Source organism: Cyprinodon tularosa, unplaced genomic scaffold (genome assembly GCF_016077235.1).
Source record: "Cyprinodon tularosa strain WSP-4 unplaced genomic scaffold, ASM1607723v1 ctg210, whole genome shotgun sequence".
Taxonomy (NCBI): Eukaryota; Metazoa; Chordata; class Actinopteri; order Cyprinodontiformes; family Cyprinodontidae; genus Cyprinodon; species Cyprinodon tularosa.
Window position 1 is genome coordinate 51,242 of NW_024038779.1, and position 23,710 is coordinate 74,951.

Here is a 23,710-nt window from a genome sequence, read left to right on the forward strand (position 1 = left end):
AGATGTTGAACATTTTGGGAAGCACTGTTTCCTATTGAATAATTATAGACAAAAATGATATACAGAACTGAATCCCTAAATCTCGCCTCACATTGGCCATTTTACTCAGTCAATTATAACTAAACGTTTGCAACTGAAGATGAAACACTCAGAATCAACCATCAGTCTTTACTCGGTGTAGGTCAAGGCCTCTATTTAGATTCACATCGTCCTTTAGCAACTTAATCCATTGAGAATTCTGGCAAAATTAAGTATTTGTTCTTCTTACAGATTGTACAAAATACTGGAAATTAGACAACAAATGGCTTCAGGAAGATCAGGTAACACAGCAGACAATCAGAGATCATATTGTGGAGCTTTTTAATTAGCTTATATAACATTGTAGGGTTTTAACATCTGATAAACCAAGATTTACCTCATCAGCTGGAAAACAGGAGTGGTGCTGCACAACTACTAACCTACCAAAACTGCACCTCAAGCCATTAGAATCAGTGACCAGTGTCCTGTGTGTTTTAGAAGCTTCTCTGGTAAAACTTACCTTCACGAAAAAAAAAAATATATATATATAATAATAATAATAAATTATATATATATAATAATAATAAATTATATATATATATAATAATAATAAATTATATATATATATATATATATATATATATATATATATATATATATATTTTTTTTTTTTATTATTATCTCTGCAACACTTAAGATTTGCTGAGAAGATATTTTTAAACATCTAGACTCAGAGGAAGGACAAGGAGAGAATTAGATAGACAAGCAACTGAGAGTGCTATGGTAACAATGGTGGAGCTAGTCCTGCACCTTTCTGGCCTTTTTGGAACACTTTCTCATTTGTAAAGATGCTCAGAAGCAGCTTGGAATTTATTCAAAGATAAAAGACCTAAATGAAGAGAAATCCTGAAGTAAAATATGCACAAGGCCACACATGTGAAGACTGGGGCTGAGATCTACCATCCAGCTGGGTTATAATGTTCTACACTGCAAAAACAATCCAGAAATAAGTAAAAAATGGCTTAAATTAAGTATATTTAGCCTTAATTTGAGTAGATAAATAAGATGATTTGCCAATGGAATGAGTATTTTTACTCTTAAAATAAGATAGTTAGATAATATTTACTTGAAATAAGAGGATAAAATAGTTTTTTCTTATTTTAAAAGGAAATTGTCGTGTTCCATTGGAAAAGTGTCTTACTTACCTCCTCAAATCAAGGAAAAACACACTTATTTTAAGAAAAAAGAACTTATTGAGATTTCTATTTTTTGCAGTGTAGAATGGCCCCTGTAAGTCGCCCTCCGTCCAATCTGACAAAATTAGAGCTCGTTTAAAAGGAATTGGTGGAAACTTAAGTCTAAAAATCCATCTATTATTACTGTAAAATAGGCTGAAGTTTCTGGTTGTGATGCAGCAAAATTCTTAAACTTTATATCAGATCGTCATTATTCTGCAGTCAAGTGAAAACAGTCCCCATGATGTGATATCAAACATTGTATTAAAATTATACACTGACAAATATGTGACAGGAGGGGATTGGGTAAACAGTTAGTTGGTGCTGAACAGTGATTAACTCACATTCATTCACAAAGTTCAGCAGTTCAAAGGAACAAGAGTAATAACAATGGTGATTTGGATTCCAGAAATTATAATATTAAACAAACCAATCACAATCTTCAGTTTGAGTAAAAGAGATTTTTGATGCAAAACCAAAATACACAAATTGCTAATCCTACAGTAAAAATCCCTTCTGTTATATTTAATTCATTTTTACTCTTTAGTCATTTATTAACTTTCACATAAATACTATCCATTTCATTTCCCTACTTATATTTACAGATCAGAGCCATACGAGTAAAAATTAAAAACATCTTACTAAGGTTACAGGGTTCAAAGTGCAGGACTGTGATGATGGGGGTGCATCGGTCACTGGAACATGTATTCACACACCAAACCATGCTGACACCAAACCAGAGCTCACAACAAAACTTTTCATACATATAAAAGCCTTCATAAGGTCATCCAGGATAACAGGAACAAAGCCCCACTTTGTTAAACCAAGCAACAGGAGCCATTCTTCAGACAGCAATAGGAAGCAGTTTCACCTCAGACAAGGTGAGGAAAGCAACAGGAGGCTCATAACAATAAGCATCTTTAAAAGTCCTCTAGTATTTAATGAAATCCCTTTGTAACATAAGCTGTTCTATGACTTATATCATTTTAAGTTGCATCAATTTCAAACCTCACATCATCTAAGCTCTAAACTGACTGCTTCAAGAGCCGTTTTTGCCACCTGCTTGCACCGTCAATTATTATCTAAACAGAAACCTGAAGATCAGCCAAGACTGTACTAACTGCCTGGCAACGCTGGAGCACTCGGACATTTTCTGCCCTCTAAAACTCATTTATACTTCAGTGTGACGCAAAAGGAGAAAATAACTCCTCCCAAAATGAAGAGGAATGGATTTGATGTTTAGTTAGATATAAACATTGTTGGAATCAATGCAGGGAAGAAGAAAGGTACCGAATAAGAAGTTTATAGAAAATAGTTATCCCTTAATGTGACAGCTCAGTTAACATCTTCAAATTAAACACACAGCTCTTTGCAAAAGCATTCAGAAAACTTGAACATTTACACTACTTTACATGGATTGCATTGTGATAAGCAACACAAGCTGATGTGCAAATGTAAAAACCTAACAAAAGGAAAATTTGTTTTTGATAAAATAAAAATCAAACATGTAGTTTAATATAGCCCTACAGAGTTAATGCCTTTGGATTGTCCCCTTTTTCACTGCATCATTGGGCATCAGCTCCCAGGCCTTGCCATAGACTGGATATAGGTCTGACCTAAATTCTTTTTTAATTCTATTGGTCCACATCTACACAGCATGTTGCTGCCATTATAGTGTTTTTTACACCAATAACAATGTGATTGCATTATTAATGGTCTTTAAGATGCTTTTTGATCACCAGTTCCATCTAATAATTGTGTGAAAATCTAGGAAAAAGTTCAAGTTGTATGAATACTTTTGCAAAGCATTGTATGGATATTGAGCCATTTAGCACCCAATGCCCTGCTCTCTAACCACTAGGCCATCACTTTGTACTAACTCATCCCTTTTTTATATTAAAGAAGTAAAGGGTCATCTGGGAAAGGAAGTTTTATACTATATGAGCAGCCCTCAAGTTGTCAGGGAACTCTTGGCCAAAACGAAAAATCTAACAAAAAGTGATAACATTAGTTTCACTGTTTTAAGCATCTAGCATCCTGAGGAGAGTCAAGCATCAGCATATAATTATAAAATGAATTCACATTTTACCGCCATACTTAAGCTGCAGCTATTCTGATTTCCAAGATGCTTTTTGATCACTTGTTTTATATAAGAAATGTGATAAACTGGAAAAGTTTAGTAATATGATTACTTTTGCAAAGTACTGCATGGATGAATAATTATTTTTGCTGTTATAGCTAGAGAATATAAAAAGAAAAAGTTCAGAGGGAACTTTATGGCTTTATTGTCTGGACCTTTTTCAATGCAAGCAGTAGTGATGCGGATGCGATAGACACAGTGCTGCACGAGGCGTCCTTTTTTATTAACGATGCACCTCTAAGCGAACGTCGTGTGCTGGGGCACGACGCGTTTAAGTCACAGGTGTCACACACTTCAATCCTCAGGCTCAACATCAGACACGCAGATGGCAGTTTTTACTTACATAACACACAATTATTTCACAGCTCGCCTGGAGCTAAAAATCTTTTTCACACTTAACACAAACATCACAATCTACATTCTTTATGCATGCAGTGTCTTCTGTTTACTGATTTTGTTACAAGGTGCCAGGTGTGATTCTTTTTAAACATTTTTTAAAGATATATTTTTTATTGTAATTCAGCCTTATAGATTTTTTTTATTGGTTTAACTCTTTATGACTAAAAACGTTAAGGTGACATCATTTATGAGTGAAATGTTACTCATTTTGTTGGTGCCTTTTAATCTCTGTTTCTGCTGACAGATATATGTGATCAACAGCGGCAGCTGAGACAGAGGAAATGCTTCAGGTGGCTCTTAAAAATGTATACAGTGCAGTCGTGTATTAGTGAATATTTACAGGCGCAAAAATGAACAGCTAGTGGAAGAGAGACAGGAGCTTGGCACAGTGACACAGACCCATGAGGTTCTGTTCAACCAAGTGGAAATGAAACATGTGGGAGAGATTGTATTTCTTCATCCTCCTCTTTCTTCTCACTGCGTGGGGGAGCAGTCATCCAGATCCAGCAGCTCTCTGACCAGTTTTTCTCCGAACTGCGCCCGGCTGTAGCGCTTGACGGCGTAGGCGTCAGACATCTTGTAGAGGATGTATGCGTTGTTGATTGCGATGCTGATGCTCAACCAGAACACCTGCTGCCAAGTCTTGTTGGGCTTATGGAAGATAAAATATCTATAAGACAAAGAGACATGGTTTACACAAAAACTGAAAAAAAATTATAGTTATTCTTTTTTTTACAGCCTGCATGGTATAATTAAGTCATATTATTTGGTCATTGTTGTGATTTTTAGCTTCCACCTGCTAATCATGTCAGCTACGAACTACTGTAGCTCCTGAACTTCAGCCAGCTTCTTTGTTTCCTTCATTTCATTACTGGACAAACTGATTAATCCAGGTGTGTCTGACCTGAGTAATCATGACAACATTAGCCAGACACACCTGGATTAATCAGTTTGTCCAGTAATGAAATACAGGAAACAAAGGAGCTGGCGGAATTTCAGGAAGTTGGGCATATAGTCCATTCTGTTTCCCTGGTAAGTGATGAGGGAGCATTAGCATTCAATGGCATTATCCACCTGCTATACTACCAAAATGGAGGCCAAATATGAATCAGTGTGTTATAATTCTTGTATCATTTAAAGACACTGATAGTATAAACAGACAAATTTTTTTATATTAAAATGTATAGTGGAGGATGTTTTTTTGCCAGGTCGATCATCAAAATAAGTGGTCCTCCCAATTGTCAATCATTCTGGTGATATGTTTACGTAAGGCCGTCTTACGTGCTCATCCCCATTTTCACTCACCGGTGATGAGTCTGACATAGTGGAAGAACTGCAAATCTGCTTTTGGAAAGTAAGCTTGTATGAGCGATGCAAACAGCAACTTTTAAACAGAGCGTGCACAAGGAGAAATGGGCTCCCACCCGTTTAATAGGCGTTCCCACTCAGGAGCGGGTACAGGGTGATTCATGTGCACTTTTTTTTTTTTTTAAGTGGACAGGGCGGGTCTTTTAAAAAAATTCACAAAAAATCCTCCAATATACCTTTAAAACATGATTTTTGGACTGTGGTATTAAGCCAGAGCATCCAGATAGAGGAAAAAAATATAAACAATCAGCAAATAGTACAGATCAACTTTTAGCTGAGTCAGATTTTTGCCTTTTTAATGGCCTAAAATGTCATGTAACAATTATTGTGTCCTAAGATATAAAGCATGTCAACATCTATTTAGCAAAATGTACTCTCTCCAAAATATCAGTCTTGATTTGAAAGAGAAAATTGCTTCTTAGTTGAAAACTTGTGATAAAGTGGAATATCACATAATATGTTTACAACATCCTTTATAGTTATTAACACACAAAAGCCTTAAAATAAATGGTAATTATGAAGCATCCAAGATGAGGTTCTTTAAACAGAAAACTCAGGACACTTTTTTAACTCCCTTCCCCTCCTCTCTCTAAACATTGGCCAGTTACATGAGACACAGTAACAAGGATTCATCCACAGTGCAGATAAATATGGAACAAATGATTTTTTAACATTTCTCTAAGACTCAGATGCATTGATGACAAAAAGAAGGTTCAAATTACCAAAAAAACAAAGACTATACAATAACAGTATTGTGATGAATCAGGCAGTATTGGGTCCACACATACTTGCTATACTTGTCGTCATATTTGCAGATGTAACTGAGGTGTGCTGCAAAGGCCTCGACGGCGAGGGGGCACGGGATCTCTCCACTTTTCCTCTTAATAATTATACCTGCCAAAGACACAGATGATGAATGGTAGAGCGTCTGCTAAAAGAGAGCAGCTGTAGTTTATGATTTTCTGTGGCAAATGTGACTCTATAACTATCCATACAATAGGTTTTGATGTAATTATAAAATAAAAAATTAAAGGATTTAAAGCTATTTTGTGTCTTATTACTGATTTAATAAAATCCCAACAGACGCCTACATATACACACAGGCCAGACAAAAGGGTAGTAACCATTTAAACAATCTGGGACATGGACATGCCCACACACACACACTCGTTCTGCAATCGTAGTGAGGACCATGTGTTGACTTATACACAGTCAATTAGGCAGTATGAGGGTGATATCATCATCCTCCCCCCTCCTAAAAATGGATTGTTGCATATTAAAAGATGTTATTGCTTTTCAGTATCAGGAATCCTTGATCTTATGTGATTATTTCCTGATGGTTTGCATTTTAGCAAAACAGTGAATCTTATTTTCACTAAAAACATAACCAGAAGACCTTTTAAAATAAAATTCACCTAAAAAAAATGAAAGAGGGGCTTTAAAGAGGATTATTTATTCTCTTATTCACCTTCTTTTGTTGGTGAATAAGCATTGGTAAGAAACCTGAAGTGTCCCTTATTGTACCAGCTGATCAGGGACATGCTGCCTTTCATCATGACCCGTGACTGGCCGCGCTGCGCTGGCGTGGAGCTGCAGACCAGCATGCTTTGTGGCAAACCTGTACAGTCACTCTTCCTGGTGCTCAGTAAGCCACAGCAGTAGATATCTGTACAGGGAAACAAATATATATATAAAAATTACCTCACTCATAATGATGTGCACTTTTCAAAAGGAACTTTAAAAAGATGAATGGAAAAGCTAAAAAATAATTAGCATGTTTTACCACCATGGACACTTTATTTTAAAGTTCCTAAAACAAATCTTTTTTCTTTGATGTCCTTTTGAAGTTTGCCTGATTCAGTCATGTTTTAACTACATTTTTTAATGATAACCTTTTAGAAGATCTTAGAACATATGTGTAAATTAAAAAGAAATTGATAAATGTATTAAAAATCTGGTGTATATTTATTTTCAGTCCATTTGTGGGTGGTGTATTTTGAGTCAACCTCGCCTCAAAGGTTAATTAAAGATCATTGTGTAGAAATGGTGGGAGTATCAAGTTGTAGGAGGGACAGAAAAGATGGTATAGTTTGATATGAAGATAAGTAGAGCTGCATCCTGTGAGACGCACACTGTTAGGGTTTCGATCAAGGCGCATTCATGTTTCAGAATGGACAAGTCTAAGTACAGACTAAACTACATTTACAAACCCATGGGGACACTCGGACGATAGAAAAACCCTTCAGTCTCCAGTAGATTATAGAACAATAACTCAAAGGACTTTAGCTAAAGCTCTAGTTGCACTGAAATGTGGTTTTTGAAGTTCTAACTCATGGGAGCCAAATACAAATGCAAGCCATATTTCTACTATTTCTTTCTAACCAACTAAACTGTATTCTGTTATCTAAGTAAAAAAGGAGGCAGTGTGGGTTTGTAGTGTATTTTTCCTTGCTTTAGTATGGGAACAAAAGAACCTAATCAGAACTTAAGGTTTTAGCTGTTCCTCTTTTATCAATGCAACAATTGACTCTTTATTTTTACTCAGATGAGCTGAGGGAAAGTAAGCATGTGGGTCAGTGTTGCTGATGCGTTAGCAATTCACCAAACAGCTTCTGTCTATGTTCACGAGTGTGGATGAGTGCTGCAGAATAATGCAGAGCAATTAAGTCTGCTAATTACACATGCAAGATAAAATTGAGAGAAGAAAATGTAGAACAGTGTGTCCACACAGTCATTTATTGTGGAGGAAGGAGATGTTTATAGCTGGCTCTTGCTGTAATGGCACAATATAGATCATATCTCAGGCCCTTTAGGCTTTATAGTGCAGGGAAACTATTCAGAATAATTTTTGATTAAAAAAAATACATAAGAAGGAAGTAACTGTAACTCCACTTCTGCTGCAGCCATCTTCCTTTCTCGGCTTTGTTTTAAATCAAGCAGCAGTACCAGGTGAGAGTAATATAACACTTTATTTTAACCCCTTAGTCACCCCCCCTACTCTACAGCGTCTCCATTTGTGTTTTGTGAAGCAGCAGCAGCAGCAGCAGCTTTCAGATTCTAGTTTATCAAGAAAAAAGGGATGCTTTATCTCAAAAAACATATTAAAACTAAAAGCTCTCTCTGTATGCACTCTGATGTCAGCTTTTCTGAGATGCGTGACTGACATCTACTTCGAATGTATGAATGTAGACAATCTTCTTGTTCCATTTTTTTCCCACTGGGCTCAAATACACTAATGCTATAGAAAAACATGCAGGAAAGTTTATGCCATAATCATTTGTTACAATCCTTATAGATGTAAAATGTGAATCAAATAAATCTTTAAAACAAAGGGGGCTAGGAATAGCCTGATTAATGCAATGAAGATTTCTCCTTCATTTCATACCTTTGCAGTCTTCAAAGGAAAATGGTTCAATAGTTCAAAAATATAAAAACTAACTTTTCAAAGGCTTAAATGTTGGAGTAAAACCCTCTGTTAATGCATTATGGTTAAAGGTTGAAACATAATGAGAATTCAAGCTGAAATCTTTATGCAGTGTGGTGTTATTTATTTATTTATTTATTTATTTGCCTGTGCTGTTTAGCCTGAGGATTAGGTCATATAAGCTCATTTAAAAATAAACAAATCAAATATTTAAAAAGATTTTAAAAATCCCTAAGACAAGCAGTGAGATTACAATCTATACTCCAAAGACAAAGAGGAGGCTGTCGGCTGCCCTGTTGCGCTCACGTACCCTGCTTGCTGAATTCAGTGAAGAGGCCGAGGCTGGTGATGGACGGCCCCGTGAAAATGATGGTGTTCTTTCCAGAGATGTTCTGACAGAGCTGCTTGGCCACCAGGCTGTGGAGCTGGGGCTTGTTCTTCAGGGCAGCCAGTCCATCTGCACCCTGTCCCTCCTTCAGATGGACGGAGATCTACACAGAAACCAGACAGAACATCAGGCGTGGAACAGCCTGTCGTGTTTCCTGATTAAGCACTCTTTTATCATCCTGAAATGAATGTCATTACTGAAGTAGAAAAGCTCTATAGTCATTGTCACCCCTGATGTAGATGTGGAAGAGTCATTAAAATGGACTTTATTCTAGTAGCAGAATCTCTCCCCTGACAATATTTCAATAAATTCAACTTTTAATATTCTATATAGTTCATAAAACTGTTTTTCAAATGGAACTGCATCATTTTACAATTGGAGGACACGGGGGGAAGGATTGTTTCTAATCTCTAATGAATGTCCTCAATAAAGCTCTCCTCTTAAGCTCCCTGCAGTTTTCTATCGGCTATAACTAGGGACAGAAAATGCTGATTCTTGGATCGTTTTTGGAATAAGATCCAATTCAAAAACCAAAGTTGACTGATTCCAAATCAAATTTTAAAACAAAGTCCATAAGATTTGTAATTAAACTACCATCATATCTATAAGAGTTCTCAAAGCTGGTTAGTTCATTTAGACACATTTTTTTTTATAGAAAATACTATCGGTATCAATGAGCGTCACGTTGTAATTAAATGAGAACAGTTGTTTTTTCTAACACAAGAGTGACTAGATTTATTCAGTATAAATACTGTTTTCTTTTAGTGTAGACCTAAACTATTTATTTTTTTGGTCATTTTGTATGCAGAGTGTATACAGAATATATATTGCATATTGCAGTTGGAGTAACATAAGCCTTACTGATATAAAGTGCTGCAGTGATCAGAATGTAGCAATGTAGGAGTAAAAGAATAAAATAATGGTGCAAAGGGGCATTAATATGAAGAAGTTCAGTGCAGTGCAAAATAAATATGGGGCAAAAAAAAGTTGTGTTAAAAGGATTTTAAAAGTTAAGCAATGTTGATTAATGTAAGGTCATGCTTCTGCAGAAAATTTGAAAAATTGTAACATCTTTATTGGAGATAAGGATTAATGTAGATTTTCCCTTTCTGGGCTTGTAAATATGGGACTTATTATCAATCAATGAGATTAATTTTACTTTTTAAAATCCTGTATTCAGTGTTAATCCACATTTCCTCTTAATGACGGTATTTTCAAAAATAAATAAGCATCCAGATGACTGAAGGTTGAAACTATTATATTAATTTCTTCAAATGCAAATGTATGTCAAAATTTTAAGTGAAATATTAAAAGTTAGAAAAATTAATAACTGATATTATCATTCCATCCAGATTACAATGCATTTATATTTACCCTCTGCTACATTAAGTCTCTACATCTTAGAAAAAACAAATCATTACCCCTTTTTTGTAAAACAGTTTAATTTTCTAGTCATCACTGAGTTAAATTGCATTAGTCTAAATATTCCTCGTTTATCTACTTAAGCTCTGCAACCATTAGATCAGTAGGACAGAGTTAATGCTTCTGCAAGATGCTCTAAAAAAATGCTTATCTGTTCTTGTGTGCTGCACGGACTAATGCACCATGATTGATCTACATCACTCAAAGTCATTTTTTCTTTACTTTTTATGTTTTTCATTCCCTGGATAGTCCTGATCCAGAGGAAGAATGCATCAGTGGAGTCTTAGGTTGGTGTGCAGCAAACTGGTATATGAGGAGCTGCTGCTAAATGGCTGCAGTCAATATGGATGTTAATGGTTTCTCACTTATGGGATAATGGGATGTGGCTACATTTTATAAAGAATATCCTGTTAAACGTGTTCAGATGTTTTATTCTAATGTAAACTGTTGTGGTCCTAGAAATCTATAAATAACTAATCGATTGCTTAGACCGCTTTCATGGAGGAGAAAACAAATACAAATTAACAGCTAAAATCTTGTTGAATAAATGCAACTCTGGCTTTTTTCCAGGTTAAATAAGAAAACACTCTCCACATGTGGTGTTTATAGTCAGATAGCTTAATTGAATCTATTTATGGGATCTGTGTAGTAAAAGGTCTTACATTTACAATCTGGCGTTCTTGTTCTTCTCTTATTGCTCCTTAGCTTATGATTTATTTGTTGGCTTAGTCAATCTTAACTAAAAGTGTTTGTGATAAAGAGTCTTTCTTCAGTAAGAGCCTCCTTTACATACTTTTCAAGGTGGAAGTACTGTCTCCAATGCTTTAACACCAGACTCTCTAATCTTTTTACCTGATGGGGTTTCCATCTCATTGATGATGGGTCTCGCTCTCATGTTTCAGGGATTTATTTGGAGATTAGTGTTCGCATAGTAGATTATACGCTTCTATTTCTGCTGTTGGTTATATGGGTTTCTGCGTCATGTAGTGTGTGACAATAGTAGAAGTAAAATCTTTGATTTTACTCAGAAATGTACATATGAATCATTGTTAATCGTGCATTTGTTGCTTTTATCTTCCACAGTCTAAATACCATCTTTTAGATGACAATAGTTATGGATTTGCTCAATTTTTTCCCCCCATTAGGGGGAATTGTTTGCCCCAAATCTGCTGATTGGTTGATCAGGTACTTGTGAGCTCTCCTGCCTGGAAAAACTAAAACGTTTTTGCTTTTGTAGACAGCAGTTTGATCCACAGGATGAGCTGCTGCAGCAGAACTCTGATGGAAACCTTCATGTAAGGATGGTAAACAGTCGCATTCCACTAAGTTAGACATGTCTTAGTGTGGGAGGTAATTAACTCACCAAAATCAACAGGTGAGTGTTTTAAGAGCTCAGTAGGATGAAAAAAAATAGAAGCTTAATTTTTTTACTCCATCCACCCCAATACCCCCAACGACTTTCTCAGATTTCTTTAAAACATTAAAACAGACTATTTTCGTTTTAATGTTTAGCTTGAGTAGAAATTAAGGGAAAAAATGCTTTGAATTGATTTTTATTAGAAGTAAAAATCTGGAAATTGATTTTCTATTAATCCGTTCTGATGTTCAGGCATTCATGAAAAAGGGGCAAGAAAAAAATAACTGCAAACATTAGAATTCACCTTTACAGCATGCAAAAAGCCATGTTGCGAAACATTTAAACATTGACATGAGACAAAGCTGTATTTTTTAGATTCACTAATGTGTGAATCTAGGCTAGAAGGTAACACTGCAAATCTCCTTGGAAACCACCAGTGAAATACTGTGAGGTTGAAGATATATCTTCTAAAAGGAAAGTGACCCAAATCAGGAAGCATGATCTACAGATCATATTGTTTATATCAAAGCACATCATGTATCAGAATGGCCCAGTCAAAGTCAGGACCTAAATCCAGCAGCCTGATGCAAAACTTGAAAAGGTCACAGACACCAAGCATCAAATCTGATTGAGGATCACTTACTTTGCAAAAATAAAGAGGTAAAATTCTTTTCAAAATGTTTAAGGTGCTACGCTAAAACAAGTTTTCATTCCTCCTGCATAACAGCTTTACACAAGTTTGTTTGGTTTTATTAAACATTTTCGAGCCCACCTTCTGGATCATCTCAAAGTTCCCTTGTTAAGGTTAGATCCTGTCATCAAACTACTGGATTCAATACTTTGAGGGAATCTTTGGGTTTGATTTCATTCAGGAAGACATCAACTCAGTGGAAAAAGGACATATTAACAGGGAAAATAGATGAGAAAAACCTATATAAACAAACACTGACAGTGGATTTAATCTTTTAAAAGAGTGGTTAACTAGTAAGCTTTTTTTCAGGATGTTGGCACCAAAATGTTTTTAAGCAAAACGAAGAATAGTTCTATCAATAGGAGCAAGAAGACTCAGAGGCAAATACCTAAAAATATGTTGCCTGAAATCACTGGGGTATAAAAATGTGAACCCGTATGGTTTGTTTAATGCTTTGCTTTAAGGAGGGTTGGACAGATCTGTCTGCTCTGGTCTTCAGAGGATCTCTGGTGTTATATAAGAGACAAGCGTGGGAGTGGAAGGTCACATTGAGCGCCGTGTTGTCAGTCAGAACTGACACGGCAGCTGGGATTGGAATCTAAAGCCAGTAAATAGTCCACTATGTGGCATCAAAAAGAAATTAAAAAGCAGAAGATATTTCTCATCACAACATCCAATTCTGAAAGTAAATTGTGCAGTTTTTTTCAACATCAATCCCACAAAATGAAAACTGTAATAAAGCTGTTTTCTATGTCCTGCTTATAAATCGAATAGGTTGAGACAGAGGCTGTAGATCAAAGCCTCTGATGCTTCTTTCCATGGAAGCCTTAATGGAAACTTTCCTGCCTCATGTTTCTGTACCTTTCAGCTTCAGATTTCAAAGCAGAAAATTAAAACTGATTCAAAGCAAACACTCAATCTCCCACCACCTTTTTCAAAAAGTGATGCAATTTTTATTTATTGCTGTAGAGTGATGTTTCCCCTCCATCAGTGGCTGCCTCTACCTGACAGATGAATCCGGTGGAGGTGCACTGTCGCACCCACAGACTGAACTTCCTCTTCTTCCTCTTCCTCAGATCCCTTTCTGTACAGGTGGTGATAAACACAGGGTCCTCGTCTATCAGCGGCTCATGGAGAACCTGAAAAATACACAGACCAATATGTGATTCAATGAACCAAAGCTGAGAATTCACACTTTCCTCTTTTCTCTAAAGGATAAAAAAAGTAAAATAAAGAAAACCAAAAACTTTAATAATAATAATATATTTTCCAATTCCATCATTTATCTTTTAATCAACTCCAGAGTTTAAACAGAATGGATGGTGAGTTCTGATCCTGAATTATAAGTCTATCAAACAATGCGTTGTTTTAAGATATAAAAAAATCTAATAGTGAAAGTAGTGCTTCAGATCTCAAAAGTATAAAAAGTGTGACATTTTATGGCTTGGAAAAACTTTCTAAGCAGTGAACCAACATCTTTTGCTCATTTGTTCCATAGAGACTTTCTCCTTTTGTTTAGATTTAATAAGCTTGAATTTGGTTAAATATATTTATTTTGATACATCAGCTAGCTAATGAACAGTGACTACATTTTTGGGCACTATTGGTTTAATCATTTTTTCAAGCACAAAAGGATAATAATAAAATATTTATTTGAGCAGTTATAAGAAACCATTTGAAAAACAATTTTTACAGCTAGATTGAAATAGTTCACATAGCACCAATTCACAACAAAGTCATCTCCTGTTATCACTGCTCAAGACAAACTAATCCATTCATCTTTTATCCATTAAAACAGAGGTTTCAGTCTGTGATCCCAAAAATAAAAATGCAGCAGAACAGCGACCACCAAAAATGACATTCACTCAACTGATTTACTTTATATTTATTTATACAACTTTAAAATGCCATTTTTTCATTTAATTATTTAATTCAAACATTTTTTAATGGTACATTGAATATTTTTGACATTTTTGATTTAAAGGTATTTTAACAATTCAAATCATGCTTTAGATAAATGTTACATCTACTTATTTCACACTGATTGTGAAAAACCATCGTGGGACATCCCCATTTTAGTGTCACGACCCCCAGGGTCATAAAACAGAAAGCTATGAATTTCCCAATCATTTAAATCTCTTTGGATTTAATGAGACATATTCTAACTCAGTGGAGCTGTCATGCATATATTGGGATTGTGGAAGGATGATGGAGTACCCTTTGAGAAACCAAGCTTGCACAGGGAGAAATAAATATAATAGCAAATATATAGTCATATGTTTATATTACTATTCTTTTATGTATTTATTACGGTTTTGAAGGCTGCACTTTAAAAAATTCAATTGTTTTAAACAAAATTTATTTTTATATACACTTACAAAATAAATCTGTCTGTCTATAACATGGAAAGTTTAGTTATGATGTTAGTAATAAACTAGAGGTTGTGGCTTTTTATTCGGCATGTGTAAATATTCAGCTTGTGCTGCATCTCTTTTGCATTTTAGAATTAAAGCCAAAAAGAAGCTAGGATGAAAGGTCTAGTTCTGCCCCAGCATTAAAAAAACCCGGACTTTTCTCAGTCAAGTATGGCGTTATTGTTTAATGAAAAAATTATGATGCTTTCTAGCCTCTTAGTGAATGAATTCATCAAAGCCAGAGTTCTCGCTGTGGGTTACAGTCCAGGACGTAATGACCTACAGTAAAGCTTTGTTTTAAAGAAATGAGTCCTTAGTTAAACCTTTACTCAGCCTCGGAAAAAACAAACAAACATACGTATTTTGGTGAAGATTCTTAGTCATCCAGGTCATAGTCATTGCAAAGAAGTCAGAAAGAAAGGTGGAACAAACCTAATGGCTTCCTTCTCAGAGGCATAGGCCAGTATCTGGTATTGCAGGCCAACAAGAACTCAACCACCCCCCAATTAGTAAGGGGTAGACCTGTTCTTCTGGTTCAATTTGCATGTTTTCTAAGGCTTAACAAGGCTTTGTTGGGCTACTCTTTAAAGCTTGGAACCCGATGCTAATTCAGACATTTTGAGTTGAAAAAGCTTCCCGGATGGAAAGTGAAACGTCTTCAGACTTGGAAACCAAAACCAGTGGATCGTTAACTTCTTTTAGATTTTTTGGGAAACACACATATTCATCATCTCCAAGTTAAAAAATATATATATTTAAGGATGTTGCTTTCATCTTCTTTCCTATACAACAATTTAAGAAAAAAATACAAAAACCTGGTGCATGCGCACAGGTTAGCACAGTTGAAAAAAAACAAAAAAAACATCTTTCCTGGTAAACGTTTATTGAATGAGTAAGCTATTATCTGACAAAGCTTCGCTTTCAGCCTGTGCTTCTTTCAGCGTCTGCACCCAGTCTGTCCCTGGCACAGTCAACTAACAGATGAAATAAACTGGCCTGGATAAAACACACACACACCCACAATCCCTGGCAGCATATCCTGCCCTCATTATTTCAATTTTGTCATTTTTAGATGCAAGCAGATGGAGATGATCTGTGTACACATGCAGTAATTCTATAAAGTAACTCTTCAATATTTAAACTGTGTTCCTTTAAATTTGCAAACTTGAATTAAATTTGGGTGTGTTATAAAGGGGGTTGCAAATTCTCAAATGTATTTGTGGCATAGAAATCATCTTTCATTGTTTGGCCGATCTCAGAGGCACTTAAATGGCTCAAACTAAAAGCAGTCAGTTAATTTCTGCTACTTCCATTTCTTTTTTTATGCTGGCACGAAAACTGAAGCTCTTTACCTGAGAAACTATTCATCTCGAGGGACCCTTAATGAGCAAACACTAAATATGAACTAGTTAGTTTTTTGAATGAGACAAAATGGATCCAAAGGCACTGCCGACCATTTTTCTCTGCAACTTTCTTCACAATTTGGGAAATACGGAAGATTTTTTTCCTTCTTTAATTTCATTGTAACAATGGTATTCACCATGATACTTTCTCTTTGTTCTTACATATTAACCAATGTTTGATACTTTAAACCATTTTCAATGTGATTTTTTTAAGATCTTTCCTAGCAGTAATAAAAGGTTTGATAACTCATACCACTTGCCATGTTACAGCCACAAATTGATCATAAATCAGAAGCAGATTTATTGCCAAGTAGGTTTACACTTACAAGGAATTTGACTTGGAGATGATGGTGCAGACAAATCCGATATAATAGAGAATACAGAATCTCTAGCTATATACAATATACTATATACAGTATATAGTATATGACCATATATTACATACAGAGTAGACTATGCGTTAATGTAACGCAGGAGGTCTGGAGATGCTACATATATGTAGCTTGTAGGTCTTGAACGGGGGAGGGAGAGAGGCAGTGTCAGTGTCACAGGGTCTTTGGGACTTGTTGATGAGGCCGGTAGCAGATGGGAAGAAACTGATCTTGTGGCGTGAGGTTTTGATCCTGATGGATGGCAGCCTCCTACCAGAGGGAGGTGACTGAAATAGTTTGTGGCTGGGGTGCGGGGGATCAGCCACAATCTTCCCTGCACGCCTCAGAGTCCTGGAGGCATACAGATCCTCAAGATTGCAGCCAATCACCTTCTCTGCAGACCGGATAACACCCTGGAGTCTTGGCGGTGGCACCAGCGTACCAGATGATGATAGAGGAGGTGAGGACGGACTCAATGATGGAGGAGTAGAAGTGCACAATGGTCATGGTGAGGGAGTTGATGTTCAACTCCCACTTTAGGTCTTTCTAGATAATAGTTCTAAGAAAGCGGAAAGACTCCACAGTGTCAATTGTGGAGTCACAGAGGGTGATGGGGATAGCTGGGGCTCAGTTCTTCTTGAAGTCCTGTTCAAATTGGTGTATTTTTACAAGATAGAATCTTTTAAATAAACTAATACAAAGTCGAGGATTATTGTGGGCTGGAAGCAAATGAATATATGATTAAAATTTTTTTTCGCAAGTAAAAAAAATAAATCATAAAAGTCTAGCTCATATTTGTACTCAGCCACTCTAAGCCAGTATTTTGTAGAACCGCAGCTGAAAGTCTTGTGGGGTTTATCTCTACCAGCCTTACACACGCAGGGAGTGAAATCTTTGCTCTTTTTTCTTTGGGAGAAAACTCAACATCAGTCACACTGGATGGAGAGCATCTGTGAACATAACTAAGTCTTAAAATAGATTCTCAACTGGAGTTAAGTCTGCACTTTGATTAGACACCTCTAATAAATGACTGAGCACGGATCTAAACCACTATAGTATTACTGGTTTTATAAGGTTTTATAGTTTTAGGATGGGTTTGTTGGATATTTTAATGTATTTTCTGTGAAAGAGATTGAAAGTCCAGTTTATTTGTTAATTTGAGTTGTTCTGTGGATTTATTTTAATATTTATGTAGATAAATATTATCTAAATACACTGATATTTGAATAATATTTGGAAGTATTTAAATGTTTTTTTAGTCCATCCATCCATCCATCCATCCATCCATCCATCCATCCATCCATCCATCCATCCATCCATCCATCCATCCATCCATCCATCCATCCATCCATCCTCTTCCTTATCCGGGGTCGGGTCACGGGGGCAGCAGCTTAAGAAGGGAGGCCCAGACTTCCCTCTCCCAAGCCACTTCTTCTAGCCCCTCAGGAGGAACCCCAATGCGTTCCCAGGCCAGCCGAGAAACACAGTCTCTCCAGCGTGTCCAGGGTCTTCCCCGGGGCCTCCCCCCTTTTAGTCACAATGTCAAATTTTCTTTAAAAAATGAAACTTTATGCATCTATGATTTATGTACCCTTATACTACCGTATTTTCACAACCATAAGGCGCACCGTACTAAAAGGCGCACTCTCAGTTATGTGTGCCATTTCTGTATTTAACACACACATAAGGCGCACCGGACTATAGGGCGCGTTTTTTATATACAGGTACATATCCTCTACTACCTTTAAATACCTCTACTGCATATTTAAAAATACAGCGGGAGCAAAACTGAGTATGATTGTGCTTTATTCATGTATTTATTACAAAGTATTAATCAAACTTGGGAGCTGGCCGTGAGTCAGACACATCGCAGATGACACAGCGCTGTGGTCACTCCTAAATTAACTTAAAATCCTGAAACCTGCCGACAGAATATGTTCACTTTTATTACCGGTATCCTGGTGCCTGCAGTTAAAATTATTTAGATGAAAAACACCTGCCAGCAGCCGCGGTGAGGCTGCTGTTGAAGGGATTTACTGTCGGTGCACCGCTGGTATGTGGGGGTCTGAGCGCCTCCGACAGAAATAGATAATCTGGATGAACTGACTGCAATTATTAAGTTTTCAGGTGGTCTCTCTCACTTAAAAACATTAAAACTACTTTATTCCCACTGATCACAGCAAATATAGCTGCAAGATTTAGATTATTTAGATGAAAAAACACCTGCCAGCCACCGCGCTGAAGAGGAGGAGACCCGCCCAGAGGCTGCTGTTGAATTAAGTTTTCAGGTAGAAAAATAGAGCGGGAGCAAAACTGAGTATGATTGTGCTTTATTCATGTATTTATTACAAAGTATTAATCAAACCCATCAAAGTCATCATCCTCTGTTTCTGAATTAAACAGCTGCGCTAAATCAGACGTGCCAATTTCCCCTTCTTCGCTGTGAGAGTCATTTTCCGTGCAGCGCGGCTCCTCAGAAATAATGCCGGCTTTGAACAACTAAGGGAGCTTGAACAACTAAGCTTGAACAACAGAGCCAGCAGACACGTTAGTCCAAGCATCTACAATCCATCCGCAAACGGTGGCGTAACTTGCCCGGCGGTGCCTTCCACTTATCCTGAAACTGTGGTCTCCGTCGGTCATCCATTGCTCCCACGCCGCTCGCAGCCTTACTTTGAACGGCCGCTTCACACCGATGTCGAGCGGTTGAAGTTCCTTTGTCAGACCCCCGGGATAACGGCGAGCACAGCGTTCATTTGATTCACCTTTTTTTCACATCGGCTGTGAGATGGGCACGCAGCGATGGTGATGCGTGGAAAAAAGCACCTGGTCTCCTCACATACACCTGCCTGCATCATCTCCTCATTCATCCAGTCTTTTTCATTTGTGTTAATATCATATGTCATCAGAGCGCTGTGTCTGTCTCGCTGTCAGCTCCCAGATCAGATTCTCTGATTGGTTGATGCGGCGCGTCCAGAAGCAAAACTTCAATTTTTCCATCTCGAGCAGCAGCAGCGCGATGCGCTGCGCCTGCTGCTCAAAAACGCGCTGCAGGACCTTTTGCTGCATCTATACGCGCGTCAACCATTGACTTTGCATGTAAACTCGCTGCTTCTGCTGCACCTGCTGGGTCCGGTTCACACCGATGTCGAGCGGTTGAACAGCGAGCACAGCATTAATTTGTTTCCCCATGTTTTTCACATCAGCTGTGAGATGGGCACACATGGAGTCACATATTAACAGCGATGGTGATGAGTGGAAAAAAAAACACCTGGTCTCCTTACATTCAGCCACTCTTTCATCATCTCCTCAATGAGGTGGTCTCAAAAGTCGCAGTTACAACACACATAAGGCGCACCGCACATTTTGAGGGGAAAAAAAGACGTTTAAGTGCGCCTTATAGTCGTGAAAATACGGTAGTTGAAAATGGTCTTCAAGCGACCAACACTCTTTGCTAAAGGTAAGGTTCAACTGAACATGCTGCCGTTAGCACACTGCATTGTTACTGAAGCAGACAGCTTGGTGTATTTGTTTTCTTTTTAGTGAAAGGCACAAGTGCTGAATCCCTCTGTACAAGTACTCTTTCTTTTTTCTTTTACACTATTTCATTCTTGTAGTTCCTGTCACTTCTTTGTATTTAATACAATTTCAATGCGCCAAAAACTCTAAATATGAATGGACAACGGAAGAAGAGTGAGAGCATGCAAATGAGAGAAATTTTGTTATGATGTCTGTGATCTATAGACGGCTTCTACCAACATTTAGGTTAACTATGGAGAAGTTTACTTATACAGGACCCTTCATAGAGAAGGGACGGCCTGCTTTACAGAAAAACAAAACAAAAGAAAAACACAGATATATTGAGCATCCCTTTGGAATAAAGAGAAAATAAAGATTGAACATACTTAATCTAGATTTGATGCTATAGCTTTTATTCTGAGGATCAACCCAAAATTCAGCAAGCAAATTTTCCTTACTCTTTTTTTAAATCAGAGCCTGATACTTTAATATTTTTGCTTAAGATTAATATACAGTGAGAATTTTTTACCGACGCATGCCTAATCTATTATAATGTAAGAAAACAACAACGTAAAAACAGCTACAACTTGAGAACTGATGACTAAGATGATGTGTTTCATTTATTAGAACCTCCACATGTTATCATAGCTATGTTTTCTTTAAATCTGCCATCCTTTTCACCATGCTGAAATTTAAACAATAACAGATGACCTTATGGTACAACATCCTTTAACCGTATTTGGGTCCTTTAAAACAACTCTTTCATAAAATAGCCACCTAGATCTTTTTATTTTTTAATCATTTTTCACTTATGTTAGCGGTGTTACACTGTGCAGAGGGTGTGATGTGGGTCACCTCAGTATGAGGTTGCATGACCACATCTGCAAATGTGCAGAAAACAAGCTACTGCATTAAAACCAAGCAGCACACAGCTGATTGAGTTGCTCAGGTAGACAGCTGACAAAACACTCCTTTTGAGGTCAGGTAATTTGCAAGAAGTTGCAGGTTCTACTGGTGAAAGAAAAACCTTTATAGCCAAAATAAATTTAAAGAAATAACTCCAGATGTCTCCTCCTAACCCATCATTGACTGCAAGTTTAAAACACTGTCTAGGAGACTTGAAACTTAAGTAAAAATAGTTCAACACTTGACCCAGTTGCAAAGCAGAGTCTAAAACTGAGGGGAAGCCTGTTTAAAAAAAAAAGAAGCTTTCCTACATAATTAATATGTGAATGGTTTTCACACTGATGTGTACATTGCTTCAAGCAAGACCCTTCAGTCATCTTATTTAAATGGAAGTAGGACATTCCTTGCCTAATGCAGGAGTTCACAGATTTGCTCTCTAAAGTTAAAACACTTCTTAAACTGCTGAGTTTGTAATTATCAGATTTTAATCCTTTTAAGACTATTGCCTGTTTGAAAAGGTAGAAGTGCTGCAATGCACTTGGAGCTAACCAAAATTATCAGGAGTTTTATTAAGTTTGATGGGTTTTTGTGATTGACTTTAGATTTGTTTAATTGTATTGATTTCTATATATGTAAATATTACCTCAGGTGCATAGTTTATTGTTTTGGTGTAGGTTTGTATGTATATTAATTTAGCTTCTTTTTCTTAACAATCCCTTTTCATGGTTCCTTCCTTCATGTCACCTGAATTGAGTTTTGGTATAACATGCTGTTTGTTCTTTTTAGTGTGAGAAGGTGTTGTGTTCACAAGCTGGAGTTCAATAAAGCCACCAAAACGTCTATTTTGTCTTGCCTCTCTATTAAATATTAGTCCTCTGCCGGTCAAGCTGACAACGAGAGATGAAACAAGAAAAAAAAAAAAAAAAAAAACTAGCCACATTTATGGAGGAATTTAAAATTGACTTCAAACAAGAATTCAACATATTTAAAGAACAGATTGACTACAAGTTACCTGAAAATAAAAAAAGAAAGAAAAAGCAGGATTTGGAGGAGGTGCAACCGCGGATTAGGGAACTTGAGGACTTAAATATAGAGGTGAAAAAGGCCTTACTGACCATCCTCAGAGAGCAGTGGGGTCTGAGAGAAAAACTAACTTAGATGGGAGATTAAGATGAAGCAATTTGGAGATTTAATGAGCTGATGTCAACTGTGCAACAAGTTCCTATCAATACATAAAACCAAATCGGTTCGTTTTATGGTGAAAGGTTGTTAGGAACTGATCATTTATAAATCATAATAATAATATAAAATATAACTTTATTTATGACACAATGGAGAAATGTACTTCTGCTTTTAACCCATCACCTTGGGTAGCAGAGGGCTGCCATTGCGCAGCACCCGGAGGGCAATCGTGGGTTACGGTTCTTGCTCAGGAACCCACAGTGGAGGCTGTGGGGATCGAGCAAAACTGTTTTTTTTTTTTTTTGCTACCACCTTCCCAATGCTGACCTCCTTAGTATTGATCACCTAAAATCCTATTAAAGATATATAAGAATTTGTGTTTCTAAAGCATCAAAATGTGTAAAATTATGTTACATTGTACTTTAGTGTTACATTTGTGAAATAATCTGCATTTATAAAACGAGCTGTAGATTCCTTGAGAAAACAGAAAGAGGAAGACTTGCTCAAACCTGTGTCTGTGAGGGTCTGAAGGTGCAGCTGAATGACTGCTGCAGCGAATCCAGGAACGGCTGGATCTTGTAAAGACCCTGATTGCTCCCCTGGGACGGGCGGAAAGCTACAATATGAAAGTACTTCAGGATCTTCTCAAAGCGTGACTGGCTCATTTTCAAAGCGATGCTCCTGTTGCTGAAAAAGCCTGAGCTCCAGATGCTAAGCACCGATTCACAGCGTTGCACGCTGGTGGAGATGACGAAGCCCAGGAATGCCTTCATCTCCTGGGCCGTGACGGGACACCAGCCTTCTTCGGAGCCGAAGCGTTCCTGAAACTTCTTGGCGTACATGTTTGTCTGGGTGACCATATTTTGGATGCAGTTGTCTGGAACAAAGAGTTGGAAGAAATCCAAAGCTGTGGCATTGGCCATCATCTTCTGAGCGGGGCCTGGAAGGAGACAGAGAGGAAAAAAGTCAGAGAAAGGTTGCTACAAGGAAAACTGATGGTCGGATAGTCTCTAGTAAGCTTATTATCAGGCACAATTGTCACCAACTTGCTGTTTTCAAAGTAAAAAAAACTTCAGCATGGTTGACCTTGATTGATCAAATTTCTCTTCTCAACAGCATGACAGGATGAGGTGACATTTTGTTGAGCTTTCATTCTCAAACCAGAGCAGAATGCATGCAGAGCATGTTTTGCTGACAATGTACAATGTTGCCTCAGAGGAAATGAAAAAAAACAACAAAGCAACAGTCAGTTGCTTTTCTCATGAATGAACCCTGGCAGCTTTTGGTATTAATGTCAGAGGCCTTGGGCCATGGATGGTAAGTTAAAAAGACTTGACAGCCACCGCACTGTGGCGACTGTCTGATGGTGTCATTTCTCTGCTGGCAGAAGGTCTCAGAGTCTCCTTGCTTTATTGCTATGGCAGGAAATGAGACAGAACCCTGTCCCCATGTAGCTGAATTAGACATCTGCCA

At 37.2% G+C, this 23,710-nt stretch overlaps 1 protein-coding gene across 1 annotated transcript in view; it reads right to left on the minus strand.

The window, feature by feature from the left end:
- Window positions 1-1,498: 1,498 nt before the first annotated feature.
- The window catches only part of pgbd5 (piggyBac transposable element derived 5), a 30,210-nt gene continuing 7,998 nt past the window's right edge, over window positions 1,499-23,710 (minus strand). Inside the window, exons 2-7 of the mRNA XM_038285468.1 lie at window positions 22,747-23,177; window positions 13,447-13,581; window positions 8,895-9,075; window positions 6,629-6,826; window positions 5,949-6,054; window positions 1,499-4,462 (exon numbers count right to left, since the gene is read on the minus strand). Of these exons, the coding sequence (XP_038141396.1) occupies window positions 4,267-4,462; window positions 5,949-6,054; window positions 6,629-6,826; window positions 8,895-9,075; window positions 13,447-13,581; window positions 22,747-23,177 (1,247 nt within the window). The 3' untranslated portion in view covers window positions 1,499-4,266. The remainder of the gene's footprint in view (window positions 4,463-5,948; window positions 6,055-6,628; window positions 6,827-8,894; window positions 9,076-13,446; window positions 13,582-22,746; window positions 23,178-23,710) is intronic.